Here is an 18,915-nt window from a genome sequence, read left to right on the forward strand (position 1 = left end):
ACATTATCAACTTCTAATCCATATTATAAAGCTGTCTGTCTACATTCCTTTGACATCAAACAATTATCTTGCTAACCAATGCATGTATCAAAGCAACTGCTGTGTCAAACAAAACACTCATTATGTAGGAATTACATCATTTTAAAATGAAGCTTCTAACTGCCATCATTTGTCATTTACAGTGCAATTAGTGCAAGAGTGTAGACAAAAATGTGTTTGAATTTTTTTTCTGTAAACCGCATGCAAACCACAAGTAAACAGCTTTCCATTCAACTTAAGCATGCTTTATAAACAACTTATAGGCTTAAGTGAACCACAGATCACATTTGATGAAAGCAGTAGAGCATTCAACTTGCAAGTATTCAGTATATACCCAGATTGAATCTCAGTGGTACTGTGTAGCTAACATTGCCGGGTTTTTTTTGTTTTTTTTTTGCTTCAACAACCGTTTTTGTTACAACTTCAAATTCTGTTTTGGAAACCTTTTAGTTACACCTTTTTTTTGTTACATGTACTGCTACACCATACCATTATTCTCTCACTGAACACCTGCTTACCTATTTCAACATTTTTTCAAGTGTTTTTGTCCTTGCAAACAATGCAGTTCATACTTTACTGAGGAAGGTGTTGAGGTGATGACAAGATAGTATCGTTTTAGTACATTATATAGGTTAACATTAATATTGCTTTAGTGCTTTAATTTGTCCCATTTTTTGTTTCACTTATTGTTAGCTAAGTTAAGTAATTGTAGTCTCAATATCCAGTTTGTTAGGTTAGGTAATCCAAAGGATGCAGCATGTGTTGCTGTTATACCTTCAGTGCTGGCCACTAAAAGATTTAATAAGAATAATATATCATTAAATATACAGAAATTATAGTTTAACTAATGGCATGTAAGGAATGCACAGGTATCAGTCACAACACTCTATCACCTTACTTGAATGCATAACATGTGAATTCCTGCACCATACTAGTGCTGTAGGGCAGTGTATACGTATGCTATATGCTACATTATGTACAAATTTATTTCTTTTTGTAGCCAGTAAGTCAAATGTCATGTAGAATCTGAAATGCATGGTATCATTACCTGTATGGCCTGTATGGCAGTTACTACTAACATTGTATCATTGTTTACACCTTTGTGGTAAACATGTGGGATAATAATTATAAGGCTTAGCTTAGAGCTACATCCAGCTTGCAAACTTTAAAAGTGGCATCACCATGCATGCTACATAGTTACATGAATGGTACTGATGTTTAATGCAGAGATGATTTTAGCACATAACATGCACAGTAAGGCAAGTACTTCACTGTGAAGTAGGTACTACAATGGTATGTACAAATTGACATGTCTTTTGTTTAATGATGTTACATAATTTAATTATATCGTGCATAATAGGACAGGTACTACTATCACTATCACCATTTGTACTTTATGGTAAACACTATAGGTATACACAATATACTACAGTTTGATTCTGAACATTATTGATGCAACATTTTTTCTGAATGTGTGCCTTGAATGTTTTATGTTTTATACTTGGGTTTCAATGCTGTGTAGGAATTTTTATCACTAGATAGCTACAAGGTTAAACTTAGTGTAAAGTGCATGACATTGTAAGCAGTGCTGAACCATAGGGAAGGTTCCAGTGCTAGTCCTCTATAAGAGAATTTTATTCAAATGGAGTATATAGCTATTACGATAACATTATTGGTATGGTGCATGCGTACACTATAACTTTGTATTTGCCTTTTGGTGAAATAAACAATAATTATATAATTATTTTACACCATAATATTATAAGCAATATGTGGCATATTAAATATTTATTCCATGGCCATGAGGGATTTGTCTGATATGTATACTCATGCCCTCGGGCCTGCAGCCATTTCATTTGATCAAAAGTGTCAAAGTGGTATTTATCCTTCACTTGCATGGTTGGTCAAATGTATACTCTATAGCTATTAGAGCCTTATGACATGAAAACTTGTCAATAAACCACTTTATTATAAATGAATTCAATTTTATATCCAAGAGATGACTATAATTATTAGAGTGTATCAACATCTCATGAATAGGTGACTGCTCTATTAGACTATCTTGATTTTATGGAACAGTATTGCATTTTATGGAGTGTGCATGTTACTATAATAATACACTGACATTAGTGACACAATTATAATTGTGGCATATGTGCAAGCATAAAAACAATTAAAGCCAGTGAAGGTCACTACTATAATTTATGCAACGAAGGTCACTGCTACAATACTCACTATTTTATGTAGTGACATTGATGTTCACTACAAAAGTGGTGAGTATTGTGGCAGAAATTACACTGGAAGAATATTACATATTAAATATTTTTTGCAGTGTACAGTATTGTGCATCCTCATATTGCATGAGCAGAGTATAATAATTGGTACAGACAATTTTCAAGCTTAAGCCTAGGCCTGATCATGAGTCAAAGTTTGCCTAAAGTCCTTTCAGGAATTTCTCAAATTTTTCTCCTATTATGCTCTTTTGGTGTGCCCATCATGCTTACATTATGTTCCTAGGTTAGCAACATTTCTTTTAATTATCTTGGAACATTTTAATCAGTGAATGTTCTGTCAGAGTATTTTACTACAAATTAAAGTGATTGTTTTATTAGAGAGTATTGATCATAGAGGTATACACAATGCATTTGAGTGCTTTATTGCAGTTTGCCATTCCCACTGACTGCTCTATTAGGGAGTATCAATCTATTTTTATGGAATTAAGCTCCATAGTTTGAAATATCCACTGAACATGCTAGTATCGTGCTGCCATAGCACTCCAGCCTATTATGCTTTATATTAATTTAATTTTTTTATACAAGACTCAAAATTATGTTGGCAAATTTCCACATTTGACACAGGTCTAGACTGTACTATTAGAGGGTATCGACCTGCAGTTTCCACTGACTGTTCTAATAGGGAGTACTGATCTATTTTCATGGAATTAAGCTGCATAGTTTGAAATATCCATCTAACGCTGGCACAACACTCCAGCCTATTATGCCTTTTATTATGTTGACATACATATTATTTTGACACAGGACTACTTAAGCCTCAACATATGAAAGCAATGTTACAAGTATCACTGCATTGCATAAAATCTCAAAACTAAGCCTAAAATAATTATGATCAAACTTCAAATGTTTGCCTTTCAGCAATTTCCCAAAAATTTCACCTGTTATGATTTCAGTGTTCCCATTATGCTTGATTATGCTCCTAGGTTAACAATATTATTACAAACATTTTTAATCAGTGTGATTCAGTGATTAATACTCTATTAAAGTATTTCACTACAAAGTGACTGTTCTACTAGAGTATCAACCTAAGGAGCCATATACAATGCATTTGAGTGCCTTATTGCAGTTTCCACAGACTGCTCTATTAGGGAATATCAATCTATTTTCATGGAATTAAGCTTGAAATATTCACCTAATATGCTGCATAGCTCAGCTTATTATGCTTTCTATTATGCTGGCCTATTTGATGCAGACCTACTCAAAACCTTTTATTATGATGTACTGTATTTAATATACTGCTGACCACTCACAAGTTGCAGTAATGTATGTACATTACTATAATACTACAGAAAACAGAACTAATACTATAAACTAAGTTACAATGCAGTCCATACTATTAACACAACAATGTAATGGTCAAGCTCTTGTATATTAAACAGTTCCAACCTTATCGGTATTAAGTACAGCTGATCCTATAAACAGTTGAATTGGTTTTTTATTATACACAATAATTATTCTCAGAGTTATTTTAACTTTCTCTTTGCTGTATAATTATGTAGTTGTCAAAACGTTCAGTAAGATTTGAAGTTAATCAGTAGAGTTATTTATCTGGATTGTGGAAAGATGTATTGAATAATTCATAAACTATTCCACCACTAGTTCTATTAGAATACGTGACTTTACTATTAGAGTATATCAATTTTTATCTATACCAACTATTCTCTGAAACCCTTTCAAATGACAAAATATTTCTAAACTCTGTAATTCCAAAAATTGTTTGGGCATAATTTGCAAATTCCTAACAATATAATGTTTCTGACTCTCCCTGTTATACAAGCCTTTTTGTGTGGGAGGTAGTATATTATTACCAAACAAGAAGTTGTGAAATTAACGTATGCTCCAAAAGAGGTTTGTAGAATTATATGTAGTGTATTCCAATTCACACAAGTGTGATGTATGCACACTATACACTTGCATCATAAAACTACAAATGTTTACAAGTTAAAGTCATTTCAAAATGAAAACTACTGCACATAGCTATGTATGTACCATATTACCTCAAGTTATGGCTGGTCTCTTATACATGCCTGATTTCATTTAGTTGCCTGGGTAGATAACATCATATTCATAGTTTTAATAGACATATCACTTAACTCAACTTGAGTGTGACAAAGGAAGCCATCAATTTTTAAAAACTTTTAATGGATGATAAGTACTTAAAACAAACATCTGGGCCACAATTCGAGGCAATACGGTATGTATGCTACAATGACTACTACAAGAATTAACTCTACTATGTGTGTCTCTCACACAACTCTCAAGTACTAGTGCATGTGTATGTGCAGCTACTAAAGTATGTGTAAATGTTCAAAACAGGTATACCTAAACTATGTACATGTAGCTATAAAATGATAGCTATGCATGAAGTGGGGAAAACAACTAATAACAGTGTGTAGCTAAAGAAAAGGGGGAAGTGGAATATAACCATAAAAAAGAAATAGCAAACCTATATAAAAGTAATGACATCGTATTCATTCAGTTAAAACTTTTCACTCAAAAACTCAGCCAGAGTATACTCTCCTATGACATCACTGGCTAATACACCAATCAACTTCTTCCAGGTAGGCTCTGGAGTGTGGTACAACCATCGGATCATTATTGTGTAACTGGCCTCAAGTTCCCGATCTTTACTTTGATCCTTAATTGTGGCAAGTTCATTCTTGTCAAGACCAAGACATTTACCAACAAGGTAACATTTAGTGGCTATTTGACTGCACACATGTTCCACTAAGTCTTTCAATTGAGGAGCTAAAGTGAACACAAATACACTAGTTAAAATAATATGAGGCTCATAATTAAGGTACTACAGTGATGATGTAGAATTGTTAAAAGGAGATTAAATTTCTGAAAATTAATGTAGAATATACTATAGATAAGAAATAAAATGCCTTCAGAAAGTTTTGACAATTTAAGATTGGATTTGAGGAATTGTGGTAGAATTAACAGTCACAGTAAATCCAATGTTGTAAAGCAGGAACATAGTCAGACTTGTGTGTTGCCAGAACCTATAGCTAGCTATAGAGAGCATGCCAGCCTAGGAGGACTGGAGGCATGCTAGGAAACTTGTTGAAACTAAACCCTCTGAGATTGAATCTGTGAGTGATTTCAGCAGTTTATCGCAAAATAGCTACAGAATATTTTAGTTCTTTGACTGTTGCATTGAAATGATTGCTCTTTTAGGGTATCTCGACCTTGGAACTAAGTACATTTCGCCCACTATTAGACTCTCTGAAATATAATGTGAGTCTGATTTCATCCTTTTAATAGAATATTCATTAGTACTATCATTCTTTTAATCAGCATGACCCTCAGTGCTGATGCACAAAGGTAATTGTAATCTGTTTTCAGTAAATTATATCACTTAGCTATAACATTATTATAGTGATTGCTAGCTTTGTTTTAATGCTACAAACACATTCAGTTTTAATAATCTTATAATACAGCCTATTCCATGTGTTTTAGCTACTATTACTGAATATTTGTATGACTGTTGTATTAGGGTGACTGTTCTGTTAGAGTAGTTCGATGGTTTAATACTGTCAGAAATGAAAAGTGTTACCAAGGGTTTAATTTGGATATGCAATTGCATGCATACTAGTGGTATAATAGACTTCTGCTATGATAAATTGCTAGCACAGTAATAATAAAGCTACCACTGCATTGAGCTACATTTAAAAGAGGCTTTCTGTCAAAACCTCAGAAACCCACGTAGATCTGCCACTGTACTACAACTTCATGTGTGCATGTAATGGGATGTACTGGGTAGTTAGTGGGGTCATCAAGTACAGTGTAATATATTTGACTTTAGCTATACATATAATAAAACTATTGTGCATGTATTTGTATCTTCTCCTATATAATGTGGCATTCATACAAACAATAGTATAAATTATACCATTTTTAGGATTCCTTTCAATGGCATTGTCATCAACAGTAGCTAATGTAGATTTGTTGTGTGAACCAGAGTTCTGTAGCAATTGTGATCGACTAACACTCAGCACTAAAAAGAAAATATGGTTTTGTACATGCAGTGAGAGACAGTATACAATCACAACAGTCATATGTCACTGACATTAGGTAATTAATTCTTTCATATCATATACACCGTGTAGAGTTTATTGATAGCTTCCACTATTTTGTCTATCAATGAACCATTCTATTACATAATGAAGGTTATTAATTTTGTTACATTTATTCTAGCAGCTAACTACATAAGTCCACAGAGGGTGGGTGGATGGGTAATTGTTTTCACATGACTACTACCCATTTGGTGGGTGCATGGGTATTATTGTTTTCCAGTAACTACAGTATTATTAATTCTAAAATTAATACGTACCACTAAATATCCAACCACGTATTGACAACTACTAACTCAGAACGTTACAGTGGATAATTATAGTAATCTTGTTGGTTTAAAACCAACCTACTGGACTGGAAAGAACAAAAGATGCTAAGTATGATTTACCACAGTAACCATAGTAACCACTATGCACAGCAAGAAACCATATGTGGTCCTATCACAACCAGATCCTTGCCCATTAACTTTTGTTTGTTGGGACAAATCATTAATTACATTAAATTGCAATCAAACTACCCTCATGCACACAGTAATAGTGTGTCCACATACCTGTGGAAGATTCAATTTCACTTTTCATTTCAGACACCACTTGAACACTGGCAGCATTACCATGTTCTTCTATTATTGTGATGAAAATATAAAAACTTTGTGTCTGACCAGCTTGTAAAGACGATGAAATCTTCCTCAGAACATAAACAGCCTTTTTAACACTGGTGGAGATAGCATGGAGCTCTTCTATTTCAGTTGTGTTGAGTAAATTTTTACAAACAAGGTAAGGAGATAAGGTAACAACTGGCAACACTGATGCTAGTTTGCCATAGAATTTAATGAAAATAGGATACTCTTTCACTTTGGTATCTGTAAAATAATTATACAATTAATATACATGAATTTTACAAAAGCTACAAAATTACTCAATTGTTCACTTTGGTGATATTACTTACAGAGCCCTGTCACCAGTCCTACTATATAATTATTTCAGATACATTTAGCATCTACAATTGTGACTGGATTTGACAAAACCCAGCTTCAACACACAAAGCTTTGTTGTTAGGAGATATGGTGATTTTAAGTAATTATTGCAAACAAAATTTGCACCAATTATTCATCTAATTACTAGTTACCACTGTGTGGGTGTATAAATTTCTGATACCCAAAATACAATATGCCCTGTTTAGGGCAGCTATTTTCGAGTGGGTAATACTATCGCAGGTGGTAGTAATAGTGGTGGTGGGTAGCTGGTAGTGGGTGGGCTTAATATATGGGTATAAAATGGAGCAATAAGACGAATGGAATCCAGAGGCCACGTTTGGGCCCTCCATGGCCCTCCATGCCTCCAAATTGATTGAGAACACTGTTGGCAAGCTCTCTGTGTAGTCCCAGCTCACTACACACCATTACAACAAAGCCATGGCCATTTAATGGCACCAATCTTTGACAGGGTTGGAAGAAAGCTGCTGCATAAACCAGACTTGCCAGTCCTGAAGGAAATACAGAGTGGAATATGATAATGTGTGAGACCAACAATCCATTTCTGGTAAAAACATAAGTTTGATTTTGTGTGTGGAAGCCTAGTTATATGAAATCCGGTTACAATTAGTGCAAAAGGATATTAGTGACCAGATTTTACAAAACCGATCCAAATGGCACATCAGGCAAAATACTAACACCTAGCTACACTACTACACGATTGGTTTTCATCCTCAGCATTACTTAAAACTATATACTCAAGGCTGGTTTTAAGTTTCTTAGCTATATATGCCAACTTAGTTAAGTGTATCACAGGCCCAAAAGACACACTTTCTTCACAGATTAAAAAGTAGAAAAAACTGAAGCAACATGTACCTCTACAGTTTGATAAAGAGTTATAAAATATTAACTCTTGCTGGAATGAATGCTCACACACACATACACACTCATGCCATTATTCCAATATACAGTTTGAGAGATTTGCTGCATGCCAAAAGCTGTGTGTGAATCTATATGTAAGCAAATGTTTTTTAAAACATGTGTATAAATGTTGGTGGTCTCACACGTCAGGTTCAGGTGATATGGTAAGTGAATATATTTGAACCACACAGTTAAAGGTATACTATTAGCCCATCCACATTAGTCAAGTTAAAGGTATAGCTACAGTTTCTCTGAGCTATAGATACTTATTGTAATGGCTGGTTACCTGTAAAGGCAACGATTCCACTTTTAATTTCAGATACCAAACAAATGCTTGAAATATCACCATGAATTTCAATTATTAACAAAAGTGAATGAAAACTTTCAACATTCCCTCTTTTAAGGTGTGCTGCAATCTTTCTCAAAACAAAAGCAGCTCTTTTATTACTATTATCAAATGCATCAAGCTGCTCCTCCTCATCAGTAGTAAGTATTCTGGCAGATACAAGATAATGAGAGTAGCTAGTAACTGACAACACTGCAGCAAGCCTGTGATAAAATGCTGTGAAAACTTCATATTCATTATTGGAACCTAAGTACGCAGAAGACAATATTCACAGTAACATACTTTAGATATATAACATTTCTTACCAGTTAGCTGTACACTTGGACCACTAATAGGATGTACAAAACTAATATGTTGATGGTGATCATCTTCTTTGATACCTATGTTACTCAAAACTACAAGGATAAATGCAAGTTTCATAAATAAAATAGGAACTAAAGTGATGCATGCTTGACGGTGGATATAATACACAACACGCTAGAGCTTCTAAAGCAATAAAACTATGCACATAACTCACCATTGGAAACTGCAGTGTTTGTCTGGGTATTTGAGTGCTGCAAAAGGTCTGATACATCAATCTGTGTCCCTAAATCACAAACATGTTACTATAAACACATGTGTTTATCACACATTTATAAAATTATAATTATTTATCAACTGTCATGATGACAAAAATTACAATGTTGATATGCCACAATCACAACTTGACAAAATTTCCATTTACCCACCTGCCTCATGTCTTACATTAGCAGCATCAATACCACAGGGAATATAATGTGATCTAGTAATCTCTCTAGGTCTGTCTCCTCTCCTACAACACAATACTGGTGCTGTATGATCAAATTCAATATGAGGAGGATCATCCTCTTTGCAGAGAGGGCACATCACATGAAGGTTTGGCTTGGTAGCATGTGGAATATAAAAATCCATTATCTCAGTTATTGACTGCTGCAAATGTTCCAATAATTTTAAATAATCTTTTATAATATCAACATGGTATTCCTGTGTTTCCAAACATACTTTCAACTGAGAAACAAATAATTTTAAAGAAAAGTGCTGAAAATCATAAATCAAATGAAATGACTGAAATTTGCCAAGACCAAACTGTCCAAACCCATACTGTATTCTGTGGAGAAAAACATGCATAAAAATTACAGTATATAACTATACACAAGGAAGCACTAACGAATTTATTATAAACTTTGTCACAACAATAAAACATGCACACATACACACAACATACTCATGAACAGCATATCCATTAAGCACATTCCAGTTAATGGTCTTCACCAAAATCTGATTCATGATTGACTCTGGAAAGTACTTATCTGGAAATGAAAACAACAGTGCTTGATCACACTCATTTGGTTTATACTGATACTGCTTTGGTGTAGAGACAAGTAGAGCAGGAACAATAAAAACCTTTCCAGATATGGTAGATAGGTCAGGTTCTGTGACCAACCTAGCATTTGAAAGAATTTCAGCCAGTAAAAAGAAATGCCTTGTTAAGGATAATATTGTTTGTTTATGTTGCAAAACTTCAGCCTCTTCAAGAATGTAATCTAAGAAAGATTCTTCTAAAATGCCATGATGTTCATACCTCTCCCAAGCACGTTGAAGATTAGCTTCTTTTGGCTTTAGATCATGTGCTTTTACAATATGAGAAAGCAGATTACACAGCCACTGGGGGGAAATGAAAACAGTGTTTACAAGAGAGTAAACTTCAGGAAAGTACAAAATCACACCTTTCTTGGAGCAGTAATCAAGGCTAGAGGATATAGCTTCACTGCTAGTATCACCCTGAATACCAGCTTGGTTTGCCAAAACAACAAACTCCAAAAGATTTAAGGTGTCAATACCTTCTTCTGTTTTTCTAGTAATAGATTCTTCAAGTTTCAAATATGTAATAGGACGTAGTTCATCCAATGAGGGCTTGGCAGCCTTCAACAGTGTTAGCTGTAAACGGATTATATTGACTTTAAACTTTTCTCGTTTTTTGTTACTGATCATGTGGAAAGCATCCTCATCATTGTCGGGCAAATGGGCAGCATAATCTTTTTGGAACAAAGTTTCACGAAATATGCAAATAATTTTTTTTTGCTGTTTTTCAGACAACTTATCAGCATGTGTAAAGCAAGCGATTACAGTGGGAGAACGACGTGATAAACTACCAAGTGGAACATCAGAAGTTCCACAATGTGCACTGACTGACTGTAACCAGTAATGCATTGACTGAATAGTAGTCATCATACCAGGCTTCTTTTTCTTTCTAGTGTATGCTAATTGTTCACGTGGTATCACTGGATCATGAGGCTTAACTGAAGCATTTACTGTCAGCACTACAACATCTTGTCTTTTAAGAAACAGTAACTGAAAATGAAAGAATCTCATTTGACCTGCAAAATCAGACAAAGAAGCTTTAACTGCCAATTTATTTGTTTTACTACCAAAGACAACTTGCTTTGTCTTCTGATAAACTTCATTATACTTAGGCTTATCAATATTTATAACTTGTTGGCAAGCATCGTTATGTATTTTAGTACTGCATACTGGGGCAGATAGGTCAGGAAAGATTTGAGGTGTACCTTCACTCATAAAAGAAATCGTGGATTTATCTTCACTTATAATAGAATTTGTGGGAACATCATTGTCAGAATAGTAGTCATCATGATCTTCATCTTCAAACTGAGAGGTAGTCTCTTCTTGAGTTTGTATTGGTGATGCAGTTGGAGCAATGACTGGCCTTACTAATTTCTCCAGTTTTTCATACATTTCTGTGCTATATTCTTTATCCAACAGCTCCGTGAGGTCTTCCACAGTAGCTTCTTTCCACCCTACTGCAATATTTTTATCAAGTTCAAAACCTTGTTGAACTTCAGGTTGTTGTAACAATCTAAGAATAAAACTGACTATGGCTTGAAAATTTAAGGAAGCTCCAATTGTAGAAGGTTCTTTAGGATCAAAAGGTTTGTTTAATAGTGTACGTATAGAGCTGGTTTTACCTGCCCCTTCAGGTCCAACGAATGTGACCTTGTAACTACGAGAGGTAGATTTACCAGATGCACACTGTTTTTCATATTCAGATATAAGATCATCATTGATGGCAATCAGAGAAATCTTATCAATTGTTACAAATAGCCCATTTTTTGAGGGACAACTGAATTTACGCTCAGATTTAATCATTCCATCAGTATCACCATATTGAGTTCCTTCCTACACATGCACATTATGTAAAAGGTAAAATGCAACAGACTGATGATGCTTTACACATGTACAGTCCATACTATAACATTGTAGCTAGTATTCATGCAACCAAGTATGTGTACATGACTTCACATAATTTATTAAACATGCCGAGAGAATATTATTTTTTGCAAACATTTCAAAGCTTGACTAGCCTCATCCTCAATTTTCTGTCCTTAACAACCCAAAATGTAGAAAAATGACTGCGTCTTACTTGCATTATTTAGTAAACGAATGGGTTAATAGTAGGAAAATGTATAACAGACCCTATTATGGTTGTATTAGAAAGTGGGGCGAGGTAGCAGCATGAATGGTGTGCTACCTATAATCATAGTTTGCATTTGAAAACAAGTTTAGTCTGTTATTAAGGCACAAAATACTTTTCTACGTACCATATACAACTTTGTATTACCACACATGACTATGCATGGTCCTGTGCAACAACATACTATGTGTTATGCAGCCATGTAGTGTGGGCCTCACAGCCACGTACAGTGCCATGCAAACATAAGACATGTGCTAACATACTGTACCACCCGAGAAGTAAGTTTATACCATGTGTGGCAACTAGACTTGCACCCATTATGCTCAAAATTTTACCTATTATTCCTTCCAGAAGTTCCCAAAACTTTCACCTATTACAATTCATAGTCAAATTCACCCTCTTGTGTGATGCCACTGCAATTATGCAATTAATGCAAAAATTAATTTTCATTTATGCTATACAGAAAATAATGTGTAAGATCAAGATATTCGCTTGGGACCATATAGTTGCTTCAAGAAACACTTATCTAATCCAAAACAGCCAAGCTGTAAAAAAAGTGTGCGGCCCTCAGAAAGGCTATGGTGAAAAAAGATGTGAAATCCAAGGTGGCGGCCAAGAAATGGCTGTGATGGTAGGTTAATGGTAAAAATTTTAATAACGACAATTCAGGTGAATTTTTGTGCCGCTTCACAAAATTTACCTGAATTGTCATTATTAAAATTTTTACCATTAACCTACCATCACAGCCATTTCTTGGCCGCCACCTTGGATTTCACATCTTTTTTCACCATAGCCTTTCTGAGGGCCGCACACTTTTTTTACAGCTTGGCTGTTTTGGATTAGATTTCATTTCTTTTTGTATTTGTATACCCCAAAGCCGGCCTATGGCCAGCTTTGGGACTTTTTTAACCTATGTTTTTTTTTCTTTACTACAGGAAGAAGTAAAAATGAAGTAGATATACTTTAAATAATTTATAAGTAAATGTACAAATTATATATATAATACATATGTGACCGGATTTGCAAAAAGGGGCCTTCCACACACATCCAATTTGCCAACTTTGACAATTGATAACTTCAGATTGGAAAGAGCTATTGCCTTGAAGTTTGGGCAGTGGTGATTTCTTTGCAGCTGAACTCTCCACATGATGGTTTCTTTGTAGCTGAACTCTCTACAAGGCAATTTCTTCTAGCTGATCTCTCTAAAGGGTGATTTGTTCATAGCTGAATTCTGTACAGGTGATGTGTTTGCAGCTGAGCTCTTTACAAAATGGTTTCTTTGTAGCTGAACTCTCTACAAAGTAACTTCTTCTAACTGATCTTTCTACAGGGTGATTTGTTTGTAGCTGAATTATCTACAAGGTAATTTCTTCTAGCTGATCTCTCTACAGGGTGATTTGTTTGTAGCTGAATTCTGTACAGGTGATTTGTTTGCAGCTGAGCTCTTTACAAAATGGTTTCTTTGTAGCTGAACTCTCTAAAAGGTAGGGATGCGGCGATTATGCCGGCATAATTTCGGGCATAATAGATATGTGCGGGAATCAAGAATTATGCTAGCATTTTCAGGTGATTATAAAGCTTTAACAGTAGGAAAATCTTCGGCATGCACAATTCCGTTTAAAAAGATCGAGATACTCTAATAGAGCAGTCAGAAATTCTAATAGAGCAGTCACTGAATATTATTTACTCTAATAAAGCAGTCATATTGAAACGAAATACTCTAATACAGCAATCAGCTAAAGAATTCAAGACTATTTGGATCTTAAACATCAATAAAATGGTCTGATACAGCAATAAACTGGCATTATTAGCCAATTATGGTGGCATAATTTTGGGAATAATGAGCAATTCTCAAAAGCATAATAGGTGAATTTTTGAGCACTGCTCAAAAGCATAATGCTCAATTTTTGGAGCATAATAGCCTCATGCCTACTAAAAGGTAACTTCTTCTAACTGATCTTTCTACAGGGTGATTTGTTTGTAGCTGAACTATCTACAAGGTAATATCTTCTAGCTGATCTCTCTACAGGGTGATTTGTTTGTAGCTGAATTCTGTACAGGTGATTTGTTTGCAGCTGAGCTCTTTACAGAATGGTTTCTTTGTAGCTGAACTCTCTACAAGGTAATTTCTTCTAGCTGATCTCTCTACAGGGAGATTTGTTTGTAGCTGAACTATCTACAAGGTAACTTCTTCTAGCTGATCTCTCTACAGGGTGATTTGTTCGTAGCTGAATTCTGTACAGGTGATTTGTTTGCAGCTGAGCTCTTTACAAAATGGTTTCTTTGTAGCTGAACTCTCTACAAAGTAACTTCTTCTAACTGATCTTTCTACAGGGTGATTTGTTTGTAGCTGAACTATCTACAAGGTAATTTCTTCTAGCTGATCTCTCTACAGGGTGATTTGTTTGTAGCTGAATTCTGTACAGGTGATTTGTTTGCAGCTGAGCTCTTTACAGAATGGTTTCTTTGTAGCTGAACTCTCTACAAGGTAACTTTTCTAGCTGATGTCTCTACAAGGTGGCTAGTTTGTAGCTGAACTCTCTACATGGTGGTTTCTTTGTAACTGAACTTTCTACAAGTTGCCTTCTTCTAGCTGATCTTTCAATAGGGTGATTTGTTTGTAGCTTCACTCTCTACAAGGTAACTTCTTCTAGCTGATCTCTCTACAGGGAGATTTGTTTGTAACTGAACTCTCTACAGGTGATTTGTTTGAAGCTGAACTTTCTAAATGATGGTTTCTTTGTAGCTGAACTCTCTACAAGTTAACTTCTTCTAGCTGATCTCTCTACAGGGTGATTTGTTTGTAGATGAATTCTGTACAGGTGATTTGTTTGCAGCTGAGCTCTTTACAGAATGGTTTCTTTGTAGCTGAACTCTCTAAAAGGTAACTTCTTCTAACTGATCTTTCTACAGGGCAATTTGTTTCTGGCAGAATTTTCTACAGGGTGATTTCTTTGCAGCTGAACTCTCTACATGGTGGTTTCTTTGTAGCTGAACTCTCTACAAGGTAACTTCTTCTAGCTGATCTCTCTACAGGGTGATTTGTTTGTAGCTGAACGATCTACAAGGTAACTTCTTCTAACTGATCTCTCTACAGGGTGGTTTCTTTGTAGCTGAACTCTCTAAAAGGTAACTTCTTCTAACTGATCTCTCTACAGGGTGATTTGTTTGTAGCTGAATTCTGTACAGGTGATTTGTTTGCAGCTGAGCTCTTTACAGAATGGTTTCTTTGTAGCTGAACTCTCTACAAGGTAACTTTTCTAGCTGATGTCTCTACAAGGTGGCTAGTTTGTAGCTGAACTCTCTACATGGTGGTTTCTTTGTAACTGAACTTTCTACAAGTTGCCTTCTTCTAGCTGATCTTTCAATAGGGTGATTTGTTTGTAGCTTCACTCTCTACAAGGTAACTTCTTCTAGCTGATCTCTCTACAGGGAGATTTGTTTGTAACTGAACTCTCTACAGGTGATTTGTTTGAAGCTGAACTTTCTAAATGATGGTTTCTTTGTAGCTGAACTCTCTACAAGTTAACTTCTTCTAGCTGATCTCTCTACAGGGTGATTTGTTTGTAGATGAATTCTGTACAGGTGATTTGTTTGCAGCTGAGCTCTTTACAGAATGGTTTCTTTGTAGCTGAACTCTCTAAAAGGTAACTTCTTCTAACTGATCTTTCTACAGGGCAATTTGTTTCTGGCAGAATTTTCTACAGGGTGATTTCTTTGCAGCTGAACTCTCTACATGGTGGTTTCTTTGTAGCTGAACTCTCTACAAGGTAACTTCTTCTAGCTGATCTCTCTACAGGGTGATTTGTTTGTAGCTGAACGATCTACAAGGTAACTTCTTCTAGCTGATCTCTCTACAGGGTGGTTTCTTTGTAGCTGAACTCTCTAAAAGGTAACTTCTTCTAACTGATCTCTCTACAGGGTGATTTGTTTGTAGCTGAATTCTGTACAGGTGATTTGTTTGCAGCTGAGCTCTTTACAGAATGGTTTCTTTGTAGCTGAACTCTCTACAAGGTAACTTCTTCTAACTGATCTTTCTACAGGGAAATTTGTTCGTGGCAGAATTTTATACAGGGTGATTTCTTTGCAGCTGAACTCTCTACATGGTGGTTTCTTTGTAGCTGAACTCTCTACAAGGTAACTTCTTCTAGCTGATCTCTCTACAGGGTGATTTGTTTGTAGCTGAACGATCTACAAGGTAACTTCTTCTAGCTGATCTCTCTACAGGGAGATTTGTTTGTAGCTGAACTCTCTACAGGTGATTTGTTTGAAGCTGAACTCTCTAAATGATGGTTTCTTTGTAGCTGAACTCTCTACAAGTTAACTTCTTCTAGCTGATCTCTCTACATGGTGATTTGTTTGTAGCTGAATTCTGTATAGGTGATTTGTTTGCAGCTGAGCTCTTTAAATAATGGTTTCTTTGTAGCTGAACTCTCTCAAGGTAACTTCTTCTAGCTGATGTCTTTACAGGGTCACTAGTTTGTAGCTGAATTCTCTACATGGTGGTTTCTTTGTAACTGAAATCTCTACAAGGTAACTTTTTCTAGCTCATCTTTCTACAGGGTGATTTATTTTTATTGTAGCTGAATTCTTTACAGGTGATTTGTTTGCAGCTGAGCTCTTTAAAGAATGGTTTCTTTGTAGCTGAACTCTCTACAAGGTACCTTCTTCTAGCTGATGTCTCTACAAGGTCACTAGTTTGTAGCTGAGCTCTTTACATGGTGGTTTTTTTGTAACTGAACTCTCTACAAGGTGACCTCTTCTAGCTGATCTTTCTACAGTGTGATTTGTTTGAAGCCGAACTCTCTACAAGGTAACTTCTTCTAGCTGATCTCTCTACAGGGAGATTTGTTTGTAGCTGAACTCTCTACATGATGGTTTCTTTGTATCTGAACTCTCTACAAGGTAACTTCTTCTAGCTAATCTCTCTACAGGGAGATTTGTTTGTAGCTGAACTCTCTACATGATGGTTTCTTTGTAGCTGAACTCTTTGCAAGGTAACTTCTGCTATTGATCTCTCCACAGGGCGATTTGTTTGTAGCTGAACTCTCTACATGGTGGTTTCTTTGTAGCTGATCTCTCTACAGGGTGACTTGTGTGTAGCTGATCTCTATACAGGTTTCTTATTTCTAGCTGATCTCTTGAATTCTCTTCAGGGTGACTGCTCTATTAGGATGACTGCTCTATTAGAGTATCTCGATCTCGCACTTGCCGCACCAAGTTGGATTTCGTGTTATAACTCCGTGGCTTTAAGTCTGATTCTTCTACACCATTGATGAGCCTTTCTAAGATGATTACTCCATCTGTACAACGATTTTCAAAGCATTACCCTAAGCGGTTTATCTGGTAGGCGTGCCAAGCAGTCGTTTTTTTATTAGCTGATCTCAATTGCGTAATTGTTACACACTGTTGGTTTTTTCGTTGTATCTTCCTGGTTTTTAGCTCGATTTCTTTCAAACCACAAATGGTTTGAGGTTCAATAGTTAACCTATTCACCCACCGATTTTCAGCTTCTTCCCATACGCGGTTTACCCTGTAGGCGTGACAACATATTGGTGTTATTTTTCGTGAATAATCGCTCATAACTCTTTGCCTGTTTATCGTATTCCAGCCAAAGTTGGTACCGAGATGCGCCTTTATATCCCCCTTCTGTGTGCCAAATTTCAAGGCAATCGGATATGGCGTTCGAGTTTTATAGCAGTTTTTGTAAGTGTGCGACAAGAAAAAGAAATATAAGAAGAAAAAAAACGAAGAAACTGAGACAATTTTTGAAGTCGCATATCTCGGGAACGCGCGAAGCGATTTCGCTCAAATTTGGAATGTGGAGTGCTGCAGTTGGAGGGCATGTCCACAGCAAAAATCATCTTGTTTCATCAAGGGAGTACAGAGCTACGGAGGTGCGAAAATTGCGTTTTCTTTCTTCCTGTCAATATACTCACGGGTGTTACGCGCCGGCTTCTTGGGCCGCACGACACACTACCGTGTGTCTTGATATATATATATATATATATACTGGTAATTTTGTGCTACAATATAATTTCATATCTAACAGCTATTAGCTAGTTTTACTTCTATAACTTTTTTTTGAAAATGAAAATGTAGTTTGTTTTTTTTAGATTTGGAAGTGATTTAGTTTGTGAAAAGATACCGTTTTCACACACAAAGTTTTACCCATTTTTGAACTTCGATACTTCACAACTTTTTATCATCACATAGTAGCTATGAAATTATCGATGCAGATGATTCACAGGAAATTTTGCAAAGTACAACACTATCAACATAGTAATTAATGTATAGATCAAGCATGTAGTTAGAACAGTGACTGTCTGCTCTATTATCACGATGATTGCTTTATTAGAGTATATTGCAAAAACTATTGGAGTACATGTACAGGTATCCCAATATTTTATATAAGTGTTCACAGCTAATGGTGGTCCAGCCAAACTGTGATGTGAATAAGCACCCCATTGGTGGAAATATGACTGTTGATTATTAATCATCTAGTGGTGACATCTTCACATGTGGCTAAAGTTTATGCCACATGTAAAGTTGTAGTTAATATACCCATGCATTGCACCACAGTATCATGCATGTATGAAGCATTGCACTGTACTATAACTGCTTTTGTCTATTCCTTTGAGCTAGTACTTATTGATTAGAGACTTATGTTCCAAGGCATTTATACTAGTAATATCTAATCTGTAACTACAGTGTATGTTGAAATGGGTGGTCTAAAACATACTGTAAGCGTTCGAGCGTA

General features: G+C 35.6%; 2 protein-coding genes across 25 annotated transcripts in view; one reads left to right on the plus strand and one right to left on the minus strand.

Moving 5' to 3' along the window:
• Positions 1-18,915, plus strand: part of LOC136256393 (AMP deaminase 2-like) — a 331,896-nt gene that overhangs the window by 106,164 nt on the left and 206,817 nt on the right. The gene's annotated exons all lie outside the window — the stretch shown is intronic.
• The window catches only part of LOC136256272 (uncharacterized), an 80,467-nt gene that overhangs the window by 59,357 nt on the left and 2,195 nt on the right, over positions 1-18,915 (minus strand). The window contains exons 1-8 of one of the 3 annotated variants that reach the window (XR_010701424.1): positions 9,891-11,082; positions 9,376-9,773; positions 9,165-9,233; positions 8,953-9,042; positions 8,588-8,893; positions 6,961-7,269; positions 6,229-6,333; positions 4,760-5,081 (exon numbers count right to left, since the gene is read on the minus strand). Coding sequence is in view for 2 of the 3 variants with exons in the window: in XM_066049197.1 (XP_065905269.1) it covers positions 4,813-5,081; positions 6,229-6,333; positions 6,961-7,269; positions 8,588-8,893; positions 8,953-9,042; positions 9,165-9,233; positions 9,376-9,773; positions 9,891-11,038 (2,694 nt within the window). In the remaining variant the exon portion in view is untranslated. Of the gene's footprint in view, positions 1-4,176; positions 5,082-6,228; positions 6,334-6,960; positions 7,270-8,587; positions 8,894-8,952; positions 9,043-9,164; positions 9,234-9,375; positions 9,774-9,890; positions 11,083-18,915 lie in introns of those variants that run through there. The other 2 variants (XM_066049197.1, XM_066049204.1) reach the window with 2 other exon arrangements.

Source organism: Dysidea avara, chromosome 1, assembly GCF_963678975.1.
Source record: "Dysidea avara chromosome 1, odDysAvar1.4, whole genome shotgun sequence".
NCBI classification, from domain to species: Eukaryota; Metazoa; Porifera; class Demospongiae; order Dictyoceratida; family Dysideidae; genus Dysidea; species Dysidea avara.